This window comes from Dermacentor albipictus, chromosome 1 (assembly GCF_038994185.2).
Source record: "Dermacentor albipictus isolate Rhodes 1998 colony chromosome 1, USDA_Dalb.pri_finalv2, whole genome shotgun sequence".
NCBI classification, from domain to species: Eukaryota; Metazoa; Arthropoda; class Arachnida; order Ixodida; family Ixodidae; genus Dermacentor; species Dermacentor albipictus.
Genome location: NC_091821.1, coordinates 58,740,475 through 58,762,620, shown reverse-complemented (window position 1 = coordinate 58,762,620; position 22,146 = coordinate 58,740,475). Strand labels below are relative to the sequence as shown.

Here is a 22,146-nt window from a genome sequence, read left to right as displayed (position 1 = left end):
ATGATAAGGTTTTGTATGGCCTCCGAGATTGTGACATTGTGCTGTTGCAAGCACGTTGCAAGTCACACTACAATCTGAAAAGCCGTGCTTTTTGCGTACGTTTATGTCGCTGCTCGTGCTACACTCTAAGAACAGTTTACATCCTTTGGCGTGCCCCTTCTGCCACACAACGATAATCGTCATCTCCCTTGATGCGTTTCCTTTGTTGAAAACGCCGCGCCCGCTACTTTCCTGTCGGGAATACTATCATGCTGATAACGCACATGCCGTCGTTATTGAAAGTACCGGGCTCACAGCGTTAAATAAAGGAAACGCATCAAGGCAGATTACGATTATCGTTGTGTGGCAGAAGGGGTACTCCAAAAGGTGTAAACTCTTCTTAGAGTGTAGTACAAGCAAAATGCACTGCACGCGTAGAATTTTAATGCGTCCAAAGCACTTATTTGTGGAACTAACCCGATAGTACTCCATGCAGGTCCCCGATACAAGATACATGGCGACACGACACATCGGTCAAAGGCAGCCAAAGCAAAGACTCGGTCGTTGGCCACTATGACATTTAAAAAATGGCTGCCCCCGTGAAACGATAAAGTATACAGTGCGGTTGCGTTCAAAATGAGCTGTTTTCACTCAAAACAGTTAATCCTACCGTCCAGAGCAGCATTACTCGGACGACGTATCCAACATGTAATAAGGAAGCAGCTTCTTTGCTCTCGTAAGTTATTCCAAGTCTTCTAATAACTAGAAATTTCATTTTGCTTATTTGTCGATCTCGCCGTGTCCTTAACGTAGGCACCAATCTTAGCCGCAGTCAAGATTGTTGTTCACGTTTAGTGTGTATAGACATCGTTTTCCATTTCTAACACTTTCGTCTCAGAATCGGTCTCTCTTGAGGGCTTCTGTTATCGTGATCACTCGATCTAAGACCGTCTTTCAGTACCATGCTCCTCAATGGAAATACTTGTTCACCCTAATTCTTGCAGAAAACAAGGACCATACCCCGCTATCATTCGATGGAATCCTTTCTCAGAGGAGAAGGGAATCAGCTGCAACCATTCTTGTAGAAGTTGAAAATCGACACAAAATCACGGAGCTTTGTCAGGAATGTTCACGGTACGGAAACATTCAGAAGGCATACTACTACGCGGATAACTCCCACAAAGTAAGACCTGACTTCGTCATCGGTTTTTCGCAAAGAGCACTGCACGGTGCCTATATGTTTTGTGTATCTACCATGACGTTTCTTTCGTGCAGTGTCAAGTGCTTCTAGAATTCAGCAGCTCGGACGAGGTGCAAGAGCTCTTAGAAAATTGTGGTCACCTGTCATCTGATGGCTTCCCTGTGCGGACAAGACTATTGAAATTTGCGCAGAAGAAAGGAATGAGACCACTCAAGAAATCTTTCTCTGTTACTATAGAAGCATCTTCAAATGTTACACCTCAGACTAAAGCAATCAAATTGATTCAAAGCAGTACGGTAAGGTCATTGTCAACTTATTAACTCTAAAAGCCATGTAAAGTGCTTGATTAAAGCTACTTCAGCTACTTCTTCCAGACTAACATATCAAGTCAGTGCATGCTGCTTATGAACTTGATGTGCAAACTTAACCTTGGACATGTGTATGTGAAAGTGCCATAATTTGGAATACATATGAGTTAAAAATTGTGAAATAAAAGGCATGAGACTAGTCATTAATTACATCGCATCATAATCATGAAGAATGGCCGCAAAAAAATAAGTTTTCATGTTTTGTCATTACATCATATAGGTATGACTAGGACCGTAGCAAAATGACAGAAATTGTGGGGCTGCAGACTCATAGCAATCAGCTACCATGGTATTGACGTTCGCAGGGCATTCCTGCTCACTCTTTTGGTGGGAAGTTCGGACGCAATACTTGTATCACACATCAGAAGTACCTTCAAGTAATGAAGTAATGTAGCTTTCATCAAAGGAAAGACAAGTTGTGAGGAGCTTCTTTATTGCTGCTGAATGGGCCAGTAGTGTGTGTCGCACCCCGTGGAAGAGAAATTTTTAGTTGCAGCACACATGATGTCAGGTAGGTGGGGCGATTACCCATGTGCTGGTGCGCAGCACTGTCAGAGATGGATGATGCTGTGCAGTCTTGCAAGTCTGCAAGCTTGTAGCACTTTTGCCTGTTGCCAACTTTGGTGTGCATACACACGTAGTTACATTTCTGTATGTGGCGTTCATGATAGAACTTACTTTCATTACTCTGAAAGCTCAATTGCTTAGCCCTCAATTTCGCTGACTCTCGGAGGCTAGCTTATGCACACGTGCTCCAGCGCTATATGGCTTTCAAGACAGTGATAAAACCTGTATCAGCTTGACTCTAATATAGTGTGTTTGGATAAAGTATTACTGGTGCCTGAACTCACTGAGGGAGTTGTCGCCCCTGCTGGCTGGGTGGTGTTCTGGCTCGGATGAAAGGCATTCTTCCTCTGTATTTATATTTTAGCAGCACTTTTAACTGTGTTTTGTTGTGCAGGAAGAAACTATCCGCAGTTGACTCATGATCATACAAACTCAGTAATTTAAAATTCATGGCAATTCTGACAAATATATAATTTTGGTTGGACCAGTATGTTTTCAGTGCATATTGAAGCCACTTAATCCAAACTTTTTGACTTCCCAGAGTAGAGCACAGTGGCCATAAATGGCCGACAACATTCATGAGGCGTAAGTAGTCAAAATCATAAATATTTTCATACTCATGCTCTTGTGTTCATTGAGATGCACCACTGCAAGATGGCGCCACATGGGCAGCCACATGTGTACAACTGTAAACTGAATTTAATTCTGTGGTTTTATGGGCTAAAACCACCATTTGACTATGATGCACACTGTAGTGGGGGACTCCAGATTCATTTTGACCACCACGGAATCCTTAACATGCCCCCAACGCAAGAGACACGAGCGTTTTTGCATTTCACCCCCATCGAAATGCAGCGGCGGCCACAGGAATTTGATCTTACAACCTCGTGCTTACCAGTTCAACACCATAGCCATAAAGCCACCGCGGTGGATTTTTACAACTGTAATATCCTATGTTAGCATTCGTGCAACCATTCTTTTTCTCGTCCCCCTTCTTGCAAAGTACCCTTACATTTGTGCCAGATTTCATTTAGGGTTGTGCAGGAAGCATAAATTTGTTCTGTGCATGAATATGTTGACACACGAGTTCACACCTGTTTTTAGAGTATATTTGATTAAATTTCAAAGAATTTGAATTAAATTCTGTGGTCCCGATAAGTCTGGCTTATTGTTAATCGGCTGCAGTGTTTGCTGTCTGCAAAACAGGCTAACTTGCTTAACAGGATCCTAATGGGTTTTAAATATTGGCAGGCACTAGAGATTTGATGTAGCAATGACTTGATGTTGCTGCCTACTGCACTACTACTTCTTAGTACTGCAAGCAAGTTCCAAATGTGAATAATATGACCTCCTCATAGAGCATCGTTGGCAGGTCACATTTTTTGTGTATGTATTCTCACTTGTTTGAGAAAATTTTGTGACATTTGAAACCATTTATGGAGTGCAGAAGGGGTAATATATGGATACCAGCATAACAATAGGCACTGCATCACCCTTTGCTTCGCTCTTGAGCATAAGGTCATGGGTTTAAGTCCAGGGGCATATTGAAAGTAAATATCTGGTTTAGCATAAAAGTTTTCATCAGAATGAATTGATGGATTGATGAAATGAATTGATTTATGAAGCTGATTGTTTGCAATCATTTCTCTCTCTGGCGATAGCCAAAGCTGTACACCATGAAATATATATATGTATATATATATATATATATTTGTACATTCATGTTTGACTCACTTTGCAGATTGCAGATCAGATGGCACACTTTTATGAGATGGAAAAGCTAAGTGACCTGGAGACACGGCTTGGCTTTGTAGTCTGCAGACAAGTTGAAGAGTTTATAAGTGGATTATATCCAAAAGGGCAGGTCTTGCCATTTGGCTCCCTTGTCAATGGTTTTGGGAGGCATAACTGTGACATTGATATGGTCTACTGTGTTCCAGAAGCCAGGGTGAGTAGGGTATAACATCATTCATTTCGTCTGACTCCTGAGTGTGAAAGAGTGGCAGTAATTTGTAACTTTATCTTTCATAAATTTTTTTTGCCAGATAAGTTCAAGCCTTCATTTTATATTCTTAAATTTAGATGCTGTCTGGATCAGTTATTCTGCAGGAGGATTTTATGTATATACATTATTTGAGCTATAGCAGAAAAGGAATAAGCTTTGCCTGTTAAAGTATCAAAATTTCTTTTACGTGGTGCACTCTTTATGCTTCTCTAAAAGCTCTCCTTTTCTTCAAATAGTTTAGTCTGTAGCTGCTTCATACAGTTTAGTGTACTCCATATATGTCTCTTGTTATGGGATTACATAAATTCTTATGATAACAAAGCTTTAGAAGCATTTACCAAACCAGAAAATTTAGCTTTTTTTTACCTTCCTGTTTACTGCTAGCATGATTTGAAACAGACAAATTAAAATAAACTAGAATGCGCCATTTCATATATAAGTTCATTATGATCTGTCACCATTGGCTTAATTTTTTTTCCCAATGCAAAATTTTGGGGCCACACCATCTTTGTCAGCTACCTCCATAGCAGTCACATCATAATTTCAGCTAATCAGGCATTTAATAAATGTTTCAATTTATTTTTATTGTCTTCAGCTTATGCTGATTAGATATATAATTTTTCACAGTCGTGCTCGAGTGGTTTGGTTTTAAGAGGCAATAGCCAATTTCTGCTGAGTAGCAGGATGATGTTGGCTGCAATTAAACTAGCCCTGTGAAAATTGAGGCAATTGCTATGTCCCATTGTCTCCTTTCAGCAGGGTATAAGAAACTTAAAATTTATAGGTATGTCCTGCAGCGCATCATCATTCAAACTGCAGCACAAGGTGGGCAAACAAGAATGGTGTACATCATTATCATGCTTCCTACTGCATTATAATTGTACTTTCTCTTGTCATTTCCTTTTTAAATACTCTACAACTCTACTGCCAGCCTCTGGTAAGAGGCCTTAGGCAGGAGTGGTTATAAAACGCATAAAGAAAACTGACATAATGGCAATATATCAAATACAAGGTGCGATGTTTGACATAAAAAGCAGTTAAACTAAGGTATAAAACAAAACATAAAAAGCATAGCGTTTGCAAAGAATACAGCATTTAGAGCTATCAGTAAACTGCTCATGGCACTTAGTATGTGAAAATAAAGAAATACTGAAAAACTAGAAGAAATACATGTATATGACTTGGTAGCAATGGGTGTCGTGCAGTGTCATCTCATTAAATTCCCACATTGGAATAGGTGTGTGTAACAAGACAAAACATTGGCAGAAGCATAAAAAAAATTGAAAAACTATTTCAGTATGTTAGTATCTTAATTGGTAGTATCTACTACACCTTTGTACACATGAATTGGTAGATTTTTTAGCGACTGTTTTAATGAAAGCAAGATGAGTGCTTTAAAGGGACACTAAAAAGCAAGACTTAAGTTTAGACTGGTAACCCATACTCAACTTTAGTTAATTTTGGGGGAACGTTAGACTGTTACTGGAAGGTGAACATTCTTTTTCCTGAATTTTGTGACATAACCTTGGTACCGGTTCGTCAGTGTGATGTCATGGATTTCAAAATGGTTACTTGTATTTGGGCCTTTTTGGTCCAGAAAAAATTCTTGAAAATTGCTAGACTGACTCTTTAATGCCTTTGGTATGCAATGTAGTCTTTCTTCATTAATAACCAATTAACTAGACCTCAATAAATGCTCTCAAAGTCCTAGTCTTTCTTCATTAATAACCAATTAACTAGACCTGAATAAATGCTCTCAAAGTCCATGATGTCACAGCAAGCTAGAGTGGGAACTTCCCTGTAACTGTGCCACTTGTCCTTCAGTTACTCTTTTTTGGGGCTTCCGGAGTCTCCTTTTACAGTAAGAATGGCTGCTTTAATATTGCAGAAGCTTAGCTTAATATTGTGCAATAGTGTGATTAAATCATCATACTATAGTGTCATCAAATTATCACACTTACACTTATGTGTTGTGAATAGATAAGTACACATTTAGATATTGCTGTAAGATGAGAGGCAGCATTTATGGCTTTTAAGCAATTGTCTACTATATTCGTTGTAATTAGACATGCCACTCATTTCTGTAAACACCTAATAGGTACAAGATGTACTGTATAAATTGTTCCTTGTTTTCTCTATGATATAATGTTACAAAGTGTGTTGGCCAAGTGCACCATACATTGTGTGTGTAAGTAGACAGTTTTAGTTTAGCGCACGTAACTTATAGCGTACGCTATACGCTATAGTGTAGCGTACGCTAAGAAGCGCACGTTTTCTACAATTTTAGTTGGCCGGCCCTATCATCGAACCTCAGAGACCATATGCTGTCGTTGCGGCTATTTCCCCACTGTAGCGATAGGTGGCACTGACATCTCAAATGTTTCTTTCATTAGGCTTCGACTCGTTCGAAACGAGAAGCGATCTTGAAAACACCACGAGGTTATCCTTAATACTCTGTCGTTGAAGCGGCCCGAGTCTAAGCGAAAGCCATTTACACAATCATTTGCTACAAACGAAGTGCATTTTACAAAAGCAACGCCAAATTCAATTTGAAGTTGGCAGTAGGGACCGCCGCCATGTTTCACGCAAACTCCGCAAACCACGCAAAAATGCTAAAGCTAACTCGTTTGCGTTGCGTATGCCTGCTATACCTGCTATTTCGTTTAGCGTTCAGCGCATGCGCAGTGACGAACTGCTATCTTTTAGCATACGCAATGGTATAGCGTACGCTATACTAAAACTGTCTAGTGTGAAATGGTTGTGTGCTCAGAGCAATATGTAGCATGCATATGCTTTCTTGGGGCAGGCATAGTCTGGCCATCTAAGATCTCATAAAACATTAGCCCCAAGGTAGACATCTGCACAGAGCATGCCATGCAACTATACTCACACAGACACCATTTGATAATGGAGAGCCGAAGGGCCATAGATACTGGTTATTCACCAGTTTCTCCTTTCAATGTACAGGAACCAAGTGGGCAGCTCTACTTCCAAGACAAGAACCAGGCGATCAATGATCGGACATTGGTGCAGCGAATACTTGAAACGCTTGGAGACCTGCTCCATTATGTTGTGCCTGGTGTGTCTGAGGTGCAACGCATCCTCAGAGCCCGTGTGCCTATTGTCAAGTTCCAGCACAACGTTGTGGGCAGAGAGTGCGACCTCACTCTGAACAACATGTTAGTTTCTCATAGTACATTTCAGTCCTATCTTTGAAATGGACATAGTGCATTGAAGTGATATTAAAGGGGCCCTGAAACACTTTTCTAACTAATCATAGAATAGATCACTTTTAAAGTATATTGTTCCATAAATCTCAAGCTGCGAAAAATTTTTAAATCCTTCAACTCGCACCTCAAGTGGAATTATCGCACCAATACCCAGCTTTGTCAATTTTTTCATCTCCGCTAGCGCACTGGCAGCTGTACAGCAGAGGAGCCAAAAGTGCAAAGCCCCAGCCAAAAGCTGACTGTCGTGGTGGCGAAAGGGCTCGTCATGACACGCCGTGGCGGCTCTTGCCATCTTGGAGACCATGTGTAGCAGACATATATATATTTTTCTCTTATTTAACTCAAAATTAATAATTATGTATTACTGAGAATGTTCTTATAATCACAAAATAAGTGAATAGCATTGCACGGCCAACTGCTTTCGATCAGCTCTTGATGACTACATTGCAGATGCACGAGCAAGCGTCTGTTCACTGCTTTTGACACAAGGTTGTAAATTACCTGCTGCATGCAGTGCAATAATATTTGCCTCACATGTTCACAGTCGCCTCGTTAACAGATGGGCAACATTTTTTACTGTGTTCAAAAAGTGTTTTAGGGCCTGTTTAAAAGCCCTGAGGTTTAATGAATTTCTGCGTCATTGATCATTATGTCATGGTAGCGAGCTGCAGAGTATAGGTTAAGGTGGACATTTTGTCACTAGTGTACAAACCACTGTTGTTGCCAGCATTCATTACTACTTTATTGTGAAAAGCAAAGGGAGATGACACCTTTGGTTGAAATCAAAATTGTGCCATCCAGTCCTGAAGTGGTACCCAAAATGTACAACCTGCATAAGGAAAGGAATAACACTGTACATGTACCTAGCATGCAAGTGTGGTTGAGTGAAGTACCCTCCCACAAACCAGCAACACATGCCAGATGTATAGTAAATAACCACTAGCTGTCATCTTTCAAGTAATGCCTGCTTTACATGTGTTCTCTGTGGTCAGTGTGGCCTGAAGTCCGATATGAAGTCTGATTTATGGTTCCTGCCGTCAAGCTATTGTCTGCCTTTTCCTTTGCATTTGGCAGTTTCCATTTGGTTTCCATTTGCACTATTGGCAACACTTGTTGACCAGTATGCTTTTGGCACTATGTAACAACCATATAGTGCTTATCAGGAGGTTACATTAAATGTATTGTTGACAAGCCAGGCCAAAAGTGGTTTAACCTGAGCTAGTTGGTTCAGGATTACTGTAGCACGCAGCTTAAATTTACAGGCAGGACAGGAAGGAGGCAACACAAGACCTTCTTCATGTTGCGTTATGTTGTCATGACAACGTGACATGTATCATGTGCCGTGTTGCCTAGTTCATGTCCTGTCTGCAAATTTAGGCCGTATGCTACAGTAGTGATGGGCCTGTGTACAATGTTAGTTATCACCAAGACATCCATTTTAGCCATGTTGCTGTTTAGGTCAAGCTTAGCCTTAGTAATCTCTAATGCAAACATAACACAGTGCTCACATTATTGGTCCCTTATAGCTCTGGCAATTACTCATCAACATCCTATTTAGCCATGTATAACCAGTAAGGCCAACATTCTTTTGTACTGTGTCACCAAGTTCAAGCTGATTGTTGTTACAATAGGGTGAGTCAGCACCTTTATTTAACCTTATGTGAACAGCAGGCAACAAAAACAAAGACAAGAAACTAGCCAGGATGGGTCAACTAGCCCGTTATTACCAACAAGCCCAGCTATTACTTATTATATGTTTATTTCGCGGAACTGCATAGCAGATCAGATATGTGTACCAGCAAGCACGTGCCTACAAATAACAGATGCTGCAAAAAAACAGCTTCTTCAGAACCCATGCATACAGTCTGTAATTGTACAGTGCAGACTGAACTTGGTTGCATGAGTATGGTGGTGCACCCATCTATCTCAGGCTGCATTCATAGGCTGCAATAAAATGATCTTGCTCTCTCTTTCTTATTTCTTTTTCTTTTCTTTCTTTCTTCTTTTTTTTTTTGCAGCAGCTATTGCTCTTGACATTTAGTAGTTATGCGTGTGCCACTTCATAAAGTTCCTTCTTGCTTTGCTTGTTTTTATGATTGCCACTGCTCATGACCACGGAACATGCACAACACAGGTCTGGAGTACACATGTCCCGGCTACTGCACTCGTGCACCCAGCTGGCACCTGCCCTCTGCCCACTGCTGTTCACAGTTCGGAGCTGGGCAATGGCCCAGGGTGTAACCACCAAAGTACCTGGCACGTGGATCACAAACTTTCAGTTGACACTGTTGGCCATTTTCCATCTGCAACAGTGCGGCCTCCTACCATCGTTTAAAGACCTTGAAGGTTTGTCCAATCTTCTGATTGCATTGAAACTGCCATGCTGGTAAAAATTTGTTAGCAGATCACACTTTTCAGAATGAAACAGTTGGGCAAGCCATGCCCATTGTATACCGAAACATCAGATATGAACAAAACTGAAAGCCACATAGAAAATATTTTGCTTACTCTTTCTTTCTTTCTTTCTTTCTTTCTTTCTTTCTTTCTTTCTTTATTCAACCAGAATATATTCAAAATTTAGCAGGCTTTAGATTGGTCCATCTGTATTTGAGTACAAACAACCTAACAGGTGTGAGGTAGAGCAGCAGTGTGTATTTGACTATTTTTCCTTTCTGCAGTATCACTTTTTTTATAACTCTGTGTGGTTGCAGGAGCGCCATCAAGAAAAACTTTGCCTTCCAATAAACTCAATTGTGTAGGTAGTGAAAAAGGCCTTCTAGATTTTTTTTTTTTAGGCAGAGTTTATATGTCAAGAAAGAAACATTATGCATAAAGTATCAAATGTGAAACTATTGCCAGATTAGGGCAGCTAACACTGCCTTAACTTAGCTAATCAGGCCAACAGATGGTAGTGCAGTTCCAGCTTATAATAATGTAAAATTGCCGGCAGCTTAATTTAATGCACAGTTCAATAGTAATTAAACAGAATCATACTTATAACAAAGAACATCAAATCGAGGTTTCAGCTTTTTAAAAATAAATATAATGTGCTCACGTAACATTCCTGTTGGCTAAAGTGCTGTGAATGAACATCTTTAAAAGAAAAGTTTTAATAAACAAAACATGATTTGAAATCTTCAGGTACGGCTCATATAACCACATGAGCCAGCGAACAGTAACAAAAGCAGCAGTGCCATTACCAGGAATATCAGTTTAGTTTTATTAATTTGTTTATATTTCATTCATTCAATCGCATTGCCGTCGGCATGGCCCAACATTAGTGTGGATCAAGTGGTGTATGTTTGAACTCAAAATGAAGTCGTACGTGACAGAATCACAGGTATGACAGAAGGTAGAGAAACAGTGTAATATGAAAGGGCATGGCCCTATGTAATTGTTGCATATTAAAGCAGTAGTTTGCTGCTTTGTGCTTATGTAGTGTCTGCTAGTAGTAGTAGTCAAATTATTGTAGTACCTCATGTGCAATTTGTTTGCACAACTTTTATGTCAGGAAGTTCAACTATTGTGCAAACCGTGGAGAAATGTACTAGAATAAGTGGTCCATGTTGTTGACTTACTTTAATAAGACCAATAACTTAAATATCCTTGACACTTTTGATTGGGTCATATGTGTCGTTTGAACTTATGAACTCCCCATGCTCCATAACTCCATCATCTGTTGTGTTGTCATTTATGTGTCATTTATCACTCACCTACTCTGGCGGCTCACCAGCTGAGCTAAAGCATTCCACATCAGAACCTGACATAACATATACAACACTTCGTTGCAACTTGGACACTTGCATTTCAAGATTTTGTTGAACAGCTCCAAGTGTCTGAAATTAATGGAGAGCCCTGTACTGTGGCATTTATTATAACTTATGGTGTAACCTTGGAATGTAAATACCTATACCCTCTCTCACAAGTAACTTGCAGCACTGCCAAAGATAAGAGGTGTACACAGGCAATATCATTGTGCAGCAGAATGTAGTTTCAACGTGACTGTGTGATTATTGGCAGCATTAGAAAATTTTTACCTTTGCTTGGTACATGATATGTTACAGAAATATGTGATACATTAGGCCATCTGTGCATGCACTTTGTATACCGTCAATTATTGTGGCAGTTACCACCAGTAACCATGATTACGCAGCATCATGGCAGTGCCCATACATCCCAAACCACCTGTTTTGATCTGAATTCACACTTGTTACTTGCTTCCACCTCGACAGCAAGAAATAAATGATAAAATGCGCCATCGCTTACCCTCATCTCATGCTGAGAGCAAAGTATTGGGTACATTTTGTCTTTATTGTTGAGATTGGCAATTTGTTTTGATAATGCTAGACTTACAAAGGCAGTGCCGAGCCATAACAGTGGTTTGATTTCCATTTAGCAGATGGCACCACAACATTAGTACTGGCGATGTGTTGACAATGTTGAATGATATAAACGCCCAATTGCTCACTGCATCATTGATTTACTACTCCGCTCTAGTACAGTACATGATAAGGTGAACATATTAGAGGGGTGTTTGCCTTTATGGTGGACAATGAGGCAGCAAGGAACTGCTAAGATAGCGTATAGATAAAGCGAAGCCCCATTGTCACATTCGTGTAAACGTGGTTTAGGGTTACAGTGCCAAAACATTTGTTTCATCAACATACGCACCGATTAGAGGAGAATATATCGGCAGAATGGCGAGCAGACCATGCAGCACAGATGAACACATCTTGAAGGGCTTTCACCCTTCGTATTGGCTAAGAACTCCTGCAGCTTCCACAGTGCTGCAAGGAACTACTGAAATAAAGTTTCCTGTTTATTTTGTTTCTTGTTAGGTGTAGACCGGTGCTCTGTCTTTTTTTTTTTTTTTACATTGTGCATTCATTAAAATGACACCACATTTGAAAGTGTTCAAAATGAAAGCATTTATGTTCTTTCTTGGAACTTGCCACTTCAGACAAGAAGCGCCTCAAGACATGGCAAAAGTCAAGGTTACCAGACGAGAAAGGTGGAACATTTGGTGAGCTATAGCTTTATTTGTTCATCTTAACCAAGATGGAAAGTTGGGCAAGTTGGTGCATATTCATGGTAAGGGTACACCATGGTAAGTGTCTGCTCTTACGTTGTGCAAGTCCTTTTCTTTTTTTCTTCGTACTATACCCTTACCATGAGCTTGTTCATCTTCTTGGTTGAGTCAGAGAACACTTAGGTTTATTCTCTTCCAGGTTTTGTGTCCATAGTCGGCCTTTTCATGTGTTGATTGCTTTTCTTCCTGTTGAAAAGACAACCAATTCTGTTGTTCTGAAATGCACAATGGGTAGCCAAAGATGAATGCCGATTCAGGCTGTGCTAGTAGATTGCTATCATAGAAATATTTCTACATCTATTGGGTGAAAACAAAAAAAGACAGCAGAAGAAAAATGAAAGCCAAGCTTTTTTTTTTCTTTCCAATTTTGCACCTTAACCCCACTTTCAATGGCATCATGTGTGATGCAAGAGTTCATAGTCTCCCGTGAAAATTTAGATTTCTTTGTGTATGAGATATCAACTGAAGTTGCCAATACCTAACCTCAGCCAGATAATGTTTGAATTCGTAACTTGAATATTCTAAGGTAATTAGAACATAGTGTCACTATCTAGCTTTCACTTATCTGTATTTTTTTTTTTTTTTGGCATACTAAGCCTTTGCCATCCGCTAAGTCACCTGTTTGATGATACAAAATTGTAATCTGCCAGCCCAGTTTAACATATTATCCTTTGTTGATGATCCTTAACCTCTGTCCTTACTATGGATAAGTTGAGCTTGTCCACTTCCTCCTGCATGCCTATGCACTATCAAAAAAGAGTGCACCCATAATTTCAGTCCACGTCTTTACTAAGTACACAAAAGTACAGCATGACCCGTCGTGGTGGCTTAGTGGCTATAGTGTTGCACTTTAAGCATGAGGTCGCATGTTCAAATCCTGACTACAGTGGTCGCATTTTAATGGCGGCAAAATACAAAAACACCTGTGTCCCATGCATTGGGGGCATGTTAAAAGTCCCCTGGTGGTCAAAATTAACCTGGAGTTACCCACTACGTCATGCCTCATAATCAAATCTTGGTTTTGGCAAGCAAAACCCCAGAATTCAATTGAAATTCACCAGCAAAGCATGGTACTCAGTTTCTGTGCGAATTGTAGGGAGAAATTGAGATTACCTAATAAAGCATTATGGTAAAGTCAGCTTCAGCGTACATTAATGATTTTTGATAAAAAATAATTTTTCTGGCTCCTTTTTCTAACCCATTTATTATATGTATAGTTGAGTAGGCAATAAAATGTATTGCTGTCATTACATAGTTCTTTTTTTAATGTTTTTTTATGGAAAGTATTAATACCGCAGTCATATGGAGCACATTGAGTAATTGAACTTCTCGACCACAATTGGTTCCTTTCTGCAGCTTGTGCAAGTGAGCCAATCGCCATCAAAAAATTCTGTCGCGATTGGGCTTATCGCAATTGAAAGCACATATGTGACTGGTATATAATGAATCCACGCATAAGCTATGATTTGGCACTATTCTTGCCAGCACACTTCCAGCTAAAATAATGAGCTGGTATATCACATTCATTGCCTCTTTGTGTGATAAGTACTACTGCCTTCGTTAGCTCCCATGTCTTGCAGATGTAGTGCAATCTTCTTGATTCACCAATTTGTGATAAATGCGCCTGTTAATTCTACTTCAAGATCAACTGAAGGTAACCAATTTCAGTCATATGCTCTCCTGGGCACTTTTGATCACATGCTCACTGAATAGTGGTACCGAGAGTTTCATCATTCTCTGCGAATTAAAATAGAAGATTGCTGTGTGCACTCTTAATCTGTGCCCTCAAATTCATTTCCATTGGCTACCCTGTGCTTGCCAACGTTGCCACCTGAACATGGCATCGGCACAGGAGCAGTAGCTCTGGCAGCAACACATTGTAGTTGCATCTTTAAACAAGATGTCCTGAAATCCTGTTGCATTGGAGGACTGTGTTCATCTTGTCTGCTAGCATAGAGGTGTCAACAGTAATGCAAGCTTCATAAAGCAATAGCGTTGTTTTATTTTATCTGTCAAGAAAGTTTGCAGCACAACTTTTAAAATTCACTGTAGTTTAACAAGTGCCTCAAGATTTGGCCACTAGCAATGCTGTTCCCGGCACATTTATGTTCTAATGTGACCACTGGCGTCACAAGAAGCAGCCCTCCAGTCTGTCCCATCCAGTTTTAATTTCAATTCAGTGCTTTTTGCTTACATAAAATTATTTCTGCATGTTTGTACGAATCAAACTGTCTTATGTCTCACAAGAGATGCATAGAAATAAAATATGTAATAATTCCTAATTTGTTAAAGAAATAGCCAGTGCTGCCTTTTAAGTGAACTCATTTTTTTGCCACTGTAATCACATTACAATATTATTCCTATGTTAGCACCTGCTAGCATAGAAAGACTGTGGAGAATATTTCAGGACTGGTCTGATTAGATATTAAGTACAGAAAACACAAGGCACTACTGACGCATTAGGTTCTTCCAATTACTTTTTTTTTTTCAGATCTGAACACACTTGCTCTGTTTAGCTAGAGCATGTCACTTAGATAACTGCTAAGCTCCATAAGCACGCAGATTAGCTTGCATGAATGTCATTCTTCATTCCATGGAACGCATTGAAGCTCGAAGGAGCAAGCAGCATGTGTCATGTGATCAAAGTGTCCAGCTGTCAATACACCACTAGTAACTAGGGCACTTTTGCTAATTTTCACTTTTTATGCATGTACTGCAATAAACTCCAGGAAGTTTTTTTACCTATACAGGTTTTTCATAAAATGTACATATTGCAAAGTTCAAACAATTCTAGCCTCTCAATCAGGATAAGCATCTGGAGTTTTTTTATTGTAAACTGTTATGTGCTTGTCTGTCTTCCACTTTTAAACTTGGCCTCTTTGTGAAGTGGGCTGTCTGAAAATCTTCTCTGACAGCTTTGTTTGGCCTCTAGTTCAAAATGGCACAGCTCTTGTCAGATAAAACAGTGCTGCATAAAGGCCAGTTTATTTTTCAGGTGGCTGTTCTGCTTGTGCTGATATTGTAACACTCGCATTATTCAAACCCCACTTTTTTTTCCAACTTTGAGCAGTATTATAGAAAGGAGCAATTCACGACCATGAAAGTTCACGACCATAAAATCTGTAGTTCTGAGGTTTCCCTCTACTTAAAGAAGTGATTGAGTGTCCAGTTTGTGCTGGGTTTTTGCATTTTATTGTGTTTAATGGAATTCTTATGCTGCTCAGACTCATGGACATGAAGGTCACTCCAGGGTTACGGTTTAGGTGGGTCAGTATTCCATGATGTTTTGTTGACACTAGCATAACTGAGAATCAGTGGAGGAACAAAAAAAAAAACATCAGTGTACTAAGGCGGGCTAAGTCACTACAACTATACTATGGAGCATGGTTTAATGCCGCAAATTTAGATGGGACACAGTGAGATCTTTAGAAGCACCTAGCCCTTAGGAGCTTTGGTCTGTGCTGGATATATCAGCCACAGTCAAAAAAGGGCATGTTAAATTACAATTTGACCAACTCAAAACTGGTAAAGAGAGGCATTGCTGTGAACTCTGCCAGAACAGCCCGAAATGCCAGAAATGGCGGTGAGCATGACTGAGCGAATCCAGATGCCCAAGCCGGCAGATTTCCTTAAGGAAACCATTGCTGCTGTAGTGTAAAGGGTCATTAGTGAAGCAAAATCCGGTATGTGGAGCAGGGGAGCCAACAAAGAACGCCCACAGAAGCCTTAAAGCCCCTCAATCTCCCAAAGTAGCGCCATTCACTTCCCTCCTCCTCCGCTCGGCGCGGCCTCGACGGTGGCGCCGCCGGTGGTGGGCCTGCCGTAGCAGACGACGGCTAACACGCTACGGGAGGAAATCCGCGGAAAAGTTCGTTCGAGTCCTGCGGAGCAGTTTTTTCAATCTAGATCTTGCTTTGTCAGTCGGTAACTGGCCTTAAGAATGTCATGTCGGATTTGCGGAAGAAATAGAGAAAAGCACCATTATTCAAGGCGTATTTAAGGTGTAAAGCGCGCACACGTTGAAAGTTCGTGTTGCTGAAACACGACACAAGCACGCGGTGTGCTCAGACACGCGAGTAATTACCAGAGTTTCAGGTTTTGACAGCGTGAAAGTATGTGCACGTGGTTTCGTAGGTTAATTTACGTACCTGCAGGATGCTTTTGTTCGGCCGGCGCGCGAGAGATTCCGACTGTCTGCTGTCAGCAATGCCTGGCAGCAGGGCCGTTTCTGTTCCGCGCCTTTTACAGATTTACGTAGCTCATGCACAGGTTGTGGTGGCCATGAGCAACGTTTTCACACATAGGCGGTATAGATAATTTGAACAACGTACCAGCATATGAAATCGTTATTTATTTATTACAGTGCAAATGGTTAGAATTTGATAGAAAAAAAAAAGAAGGAACTTGATGGGACAACTGGAAAGAGGTTCAGAAAATAATTATCCCCCTCCCCTCATTGGCACCAGCAACACTTTTGTTGAAGTGCTAATTTTATCTCTGTATACTACATGCGTCTGTATTCTTTTGCGTTGTAAGTTTTCACAAGGAAGCAGTGTTGCGTTAACTGGAACAGTCAAGGCACACAAGACAGAAAAAAAGTTGATTGTTGGGTTTTACATCCCAACACCACGATCTCATAAGGCACGCCATAATGGGGGCTCCGGATTAAATTTTTTCCAGCTGGGGTTCTTTAACGCGCCCCCAATGCACTGGACACGGGCCCGTTTTGACACGGGCGTCAAAAGAAGAGGTTGGAGGAGCCGTGGCCCTTACTTCACAAACCCGCGCGTTCTTTGCCACTTGCTCGAAGTCAGCCCGCCCGGTCTTGTGAATCCACACTTTTCTTCGTTTCGCGTTGCGCCCGGCGGATGGTAAAGCAAAAAGCTTTTTGCTGTCACTGGGTCTGTTGTGGCAACCGTAGGCGCAGCAGCACGGCATCGCAATTAAGCACTCGGCCCTAACACATTGTAAACTACCGCGCTCCTTCAAACCGCCTGCCGTATTTTCGTCGCGCAGGCCCAAGAATGGGGGTCGCAGCGCGCTGGAAAGAAAAGATATACAAAAGCGCGGCGCCTGCTCTGCGCCGGAAAGAAAAAATATACAAAAGCGCGGGGCCTGCTTTCACGTGACACAGATTGGCCAATGGGGGGCGGAGGAGGCCGCGGCGACAGGAGGAGTGGAGGAGGAAGCGCCTGGGTGAGCGGGGTGGCGGAAAGATCTAAGAATGGCGCTACTTTTGGAAAATTGAGGGGCTTTAAGAAGCCTGTGGCGCTGTCTTAGCTGCACAACCTGTCTCACCGCTTAAAAAATGTGGCTGGGAAATGCGCTGTTCCCATTTTTTTTTTTTTTCTGCCCTGGAGAAGCTTGCAAGAACGTGCCAAGCTGTGAATTGTACACGGATTTCACAAATGTGCACAAGAATGCCCACCATGTTCTTCATACATTGCATTGCCAAATAAGAGAGGTGAATCTCACTCTGCTTTCCTGTAGCAAGTGCTACGTTGGCCAAACTGGTAGGTGCATCAATGACCCTTTGAGGAAGCATTGTGCCTCAGTGCAGGTTTTTGTAGCAGGGAGGCACCTAGATGAGCACTGTAAGAAGTGTCTATGTACTCCAGTGCTCACTGAAACACATATTCTGGGGACCTTTAAGATACAGAATCGATGTTAATAATTGTACAAGGCTTATTGTATAAAAAAAAGAAAATGAATTTTGCTTCAGCACTGTGTCCACTACCCTATAAAAAAATAAGAGCTTTCTCTGTACAAAATGATGCCTAATTTGCATCTGTGAAGTGTATAAACATGCTAGATAGGGTGCACAGTGTCAGTATTTTTCTATCACCCCTGCTGCTTCTCTATTGTTATGCAGTAAAGATCATTGGGCTTTGCGCTGTTTATCTCACTGTGTCCCATCTAAATTTGCACTGTTAAATCATGTTTAAAGAAAACCCCTCTGCCTCCTGTTTCTTCTTGGATTTGTTTTTTAGAGCGCAGCTCTTAAGCGCCTGTTCCTACGTTGAGCATCGGCATGCCTCATCATTCCTCGGCATAACCGAGCGAAGGACGAAAGAGCGAACACGTAGGCGCAGCAGGGATGAAATACGGCGAGAGCAAAGAGAGCATGAGGAGGAAAGCGCAGGAGGAAGAGCTACAGTGAAAGCATGAGGCGGAAAGAGGAGGAGGGGCTATGGCAAAAGCATGAAAAGAAAAGTGTAGTGCTGCATAAGACAGGGTCTGCGGCAACGATGGCTATGAGATGGCGCCAGATGGCGCACATCGTCTGTTCACCATTGGCATGTGGCAAGTGCATCCAACAATACCATATATGGAAACAAAGCGCTGCATGAGCGGAGGTGTGTCTGTGGCGGCTGCTGTGAACCGTGCCCACGTGTGACCCCCGCGCTGTTTCTCGCGATGTCCCGATTAGCGAGGCAGTTGCACCACAGTTCGCCCCGTTTGCAATGTGCTGCACAAGACAGATTGTCCGCACCAGCCACTATATCGCAAAATGATAACACATACAGAGCTGCGCTCAAATTTCACATTAGAGAGTATCGTAATTGCCAGTGATTTGTTGTTTTTTTTTAACTCATTTTGAGTTGCACTAATGTCAACAAAACGTCACCAAAAGCTTCTCATGTTGCTTGCAAGTTCTGTCGCAGCCTTCTTTATTTGGAGGCATGTTCAGTAGTTGATCTTTATGCTCAGAGGTCTATGTCAATTACCACTGACATATGTTGGCATGGCAGTTGGTAGTAATAATGTTTACTTCCCACCTATTGTATATACCTTTGATGGAGGAAGTGTGAATAAAAGCAATAAACCACTTGACAAGGTTCACACCCCCTGTACAGTAGGCAGCTACAGGGAGTTACAGTGGACAAGCATGGAACAAAAGAAAATGACAATGAGATACGCATCGTAATGCATAATTATTGCCTTGTGCAGACACCACAAATAATGAAACAAGAGTGCTCGTCATAGAACATAACCAAGGCATGTTACGTTACGCAATTTACATGCGAGACATAATAGAGAGTGCGATCTAGAACATGAAATAAGATGACAAAGTTAGACCACCTTATGTTACCAGCACTCGCACCGCAAAAATGTGTCTTGTACGAGTTGTGCCAGTTCCCTGCCAATAAGGCAGGGGATTGGGGTATTTGTGAACACACTTCCATAATTTAACAATGTACTGTTCAACTGCTGCATAAAAGCATGTTAATAAACTACGCACCATATTTTTTTTCTTTGACAATAAAGAGAGACCGCTTTCTTTGTACCCAGAAGCACTGCACATATGGAATCTGGCCTCAAACTGTGTGTGTGCATTAGATAGGTCTTGAGAAACAAATGAATTCTGCTGTGTTAAGGAAGCAACAAGTGGGCACTGTGAAATTTATGTGTGATTTCATAGTGTACTGGGCCTTGCCACTTGTGAAGGGCTCATAACAACATGAATGTGGTGCATAGCATAAAGGTGAGTTTATGAGCAGTGCTGGCCATATAAGAATGACAAACACTCCTGATAACTATTTACCAGGCTGTGAAAAGGCAACAGTGTGTTATGTTAGGTACTCCAAACTGCATACTGCTAGCATGTGTTTAAACATAGATTCACACAACATACCAAATTCCCAATTCAGTCGCCAGACCAGGCATCTTATGATTTAGCAACACCTCATTGGACTGTACATAAGAGTGCAGGGACTAGCTGTTTGCAGTACAATTTCACATTTGTAAGCATAATGCCCACTCTGCAAACTGAATTGGCAGTTCACTTGTAACCGCCGTTGTTGCTTAGTGGTTATGGTGTTGGGCTGCTAAGCACAAGGTCACAGGATCGAATACCGGCCACGGCGGCCGCATTTCAGTAGGGGCGAAATGTGAAAACGTCCATGTACTTAGATTTAGGTGCACGTTAAGAACCCCAGGTGGTCTAAATTATTCCGAAGTCCCCCACTACAGCATACCTACCTCATAATCAGATCGTGGTTTTGGCACGTAAAACTCCATAATCTATCTACATACACAGTTCAGTTGTGTGACAGCAACAAGCTCTTCTGCAAAATCAAGAAGGGGGCTGACATAGGCAACTGCGGTAGACAAGTGTAGTATAAAGGTGTAACCTTTATACCACAAGTTCTTCTACAATTCTTTGTGAAGCACTTTGCCTCACCCAGTTGACTGTTTATGTTACACTGACTACATCATGCATTTTTTCTTGCAGAAGACATCTTGAGGAGCTTCTTTGAGTACTACGCATCATTCAACTTTAAGAGCAAAGGCATTGCACCATTCTCAGGACAGACCTTGGAGAAGCCCGAGTATACTGCCATGTTTGTGCAAAATCCACTTGACCGGCAGCTGAATGCCAGTCGCAATGTCGGTTTGAGTGACCTTAAAAAGCTGCAAGGCAGCATGGCTGAAGCCCTCTCACTCATGGACAATGCACCTCGCAAAATCACAGTGGAAAAGCCATGGGGCATCATGGCATTGTTCACTGCCCAGACAGCTGCTGCCAGGAAGCAGCAAGAGGCAATGCACAGACGTTTTCAAGTGCATGAACTCTTCCAGGAAAGCAAGGAAGCAGGAGAAAATTATGTGATAGAAGCCACCGTTACAGGCGTTAAGACTGCAAGCTAATGCCTTGTGAAGGGATGCAGTTTTTATTTGTGCAAAGAAACCATCTACTGCTGAAAAAAAAAATTATGTGCAGTAAAAGCTGTGTAAGAAGACTAGGTACAATAATATATATATATATATATGCATATGAGGTGGTAATTTCCATCACATTTGATGTGTGTGCTTTTCAAAGGCCATTTCTGAAGTGGCTAAGCAATACTTGCCTTCTTTGTCCAGAGAACCTGTGAAGGCAGCTTCTTATGCATCACTTTTGGCACTCAAGTGGTGAACAGTGGTAGAAAAAGAGTTGATGTTAGAACGAACGTTTTTACAAGGGTCCTGTCGAAGTGTTGGCTTCAGTGACATTCCTTGTTCTAGCACTGTTCATCACTTCAAGCCTCCATCTTTCTGCAAACTTTTCTCTTTGGATTTTGGCATAGTGGAATAAAATGAACACTCGCCAAGAGGTAAAGTGTATTAAATGAAAACTTGACATTTCGGGGCTCATACAGGTCTCTTGATCAGAATGAAAGCAAATGCGGGTGGCTCTTGTTTAAGGATTTCGCACTTGAGCAACACAAGCTCTATACAAATTTGCCTTTATGGTGCTCTTTCGCCTGCCATTCATATCAAGAGGCACATGATTTTCTACGTCATGTTACACAATAATCCAGCCTTTTAAGCAATTCTGGGCTACATCTTATGGGACCCAATACCACACACACTGTAACACCAACTGGCAAAAGTCGTATCAGAAACTTAGCTTCTTCCACAAGGTGGTGCACATAAGTGAGAGGCATTCCTCTTCCAATACCACACTATAAAATCGCTTACTCAATCTTCTGCTCATCAGCTCAGATTGTAGTGCACACATTAGAGCACCACAACACCTGAATGTTTTTCGTAGCTTTCTGGGATTTCATTTTGTTTGCCATGCGGAGAAGTAGATAGTGCGATCTAAAGGTGTCGCCCTCTCGTACAATATATAGTCTGGTATTAAAGTGCATGTCCTTGTAAATCTTTTCCAACAGAAGGTTTTCACATACATATTGTAGTAGCAGAGTTAGTGCGAATCA

At 41.4% G+C, this 22,146-nt stretch overlaps 1 protein-coding gene across 1 annotated transcript; it reads left to right on the top strand.

Moving 5' to 3' along the window:
* The first annotated feature begins 405 nt into the window (after window positions 1-405).
* LOC135899379 (poly(A) RNA polymerase, mitochondrial-like) lies at window positions 406-21,536 on the top strand. Its single transcript, XM_065428647.2, has 8 exons — window positions 406-715; window positions 984-1,162; window positions 1,255-1,476; window positions 3,857-4,063; window positions 7,088-7,299; window positions 9,485-9,696; window positions 12,311-12,373; window positions 20,676-21,536. The coding sequence occupies exons 1-8, from the start codon at window positions 616-618 to the stop codon at window positions 21,089-21,091; spliced, it is 1,611 nt and encodes a 536-aa protein (XP_065284719.1). The 5' UTR covers window positions 406-615; the 3' UTR covers window positions 21,092-21,536.
* Window positions 21,537-22,146: the final 610 nt, after the last annotated feature.

Excerpts from the sequence above, each read along its gene's own strand:
- LOC135899379 (XM_065428647.2), top strand. The coding sequence starts at position 616 with ATGAGCTGTTTTCACTCAAAACAGTTAATCCTACCGTCCAGAGCAGCA. Across the intron at positions 1,163-1,254 it reads ACGCGGATAACTCCCACAAA|TGTCAAGTGCTTCTAGAATT; the intron begins GTAAGACCTGAC and ends TCTTTCGTGCAG. Across the intron at positions 9,697-12,310 it reads ATCGTTTAAAGACCTTGAAG|ACAAGAAGCGCCTCAAGACA; the intron begins GTTTGTCCAATC and ends TTGCCACTTCAG.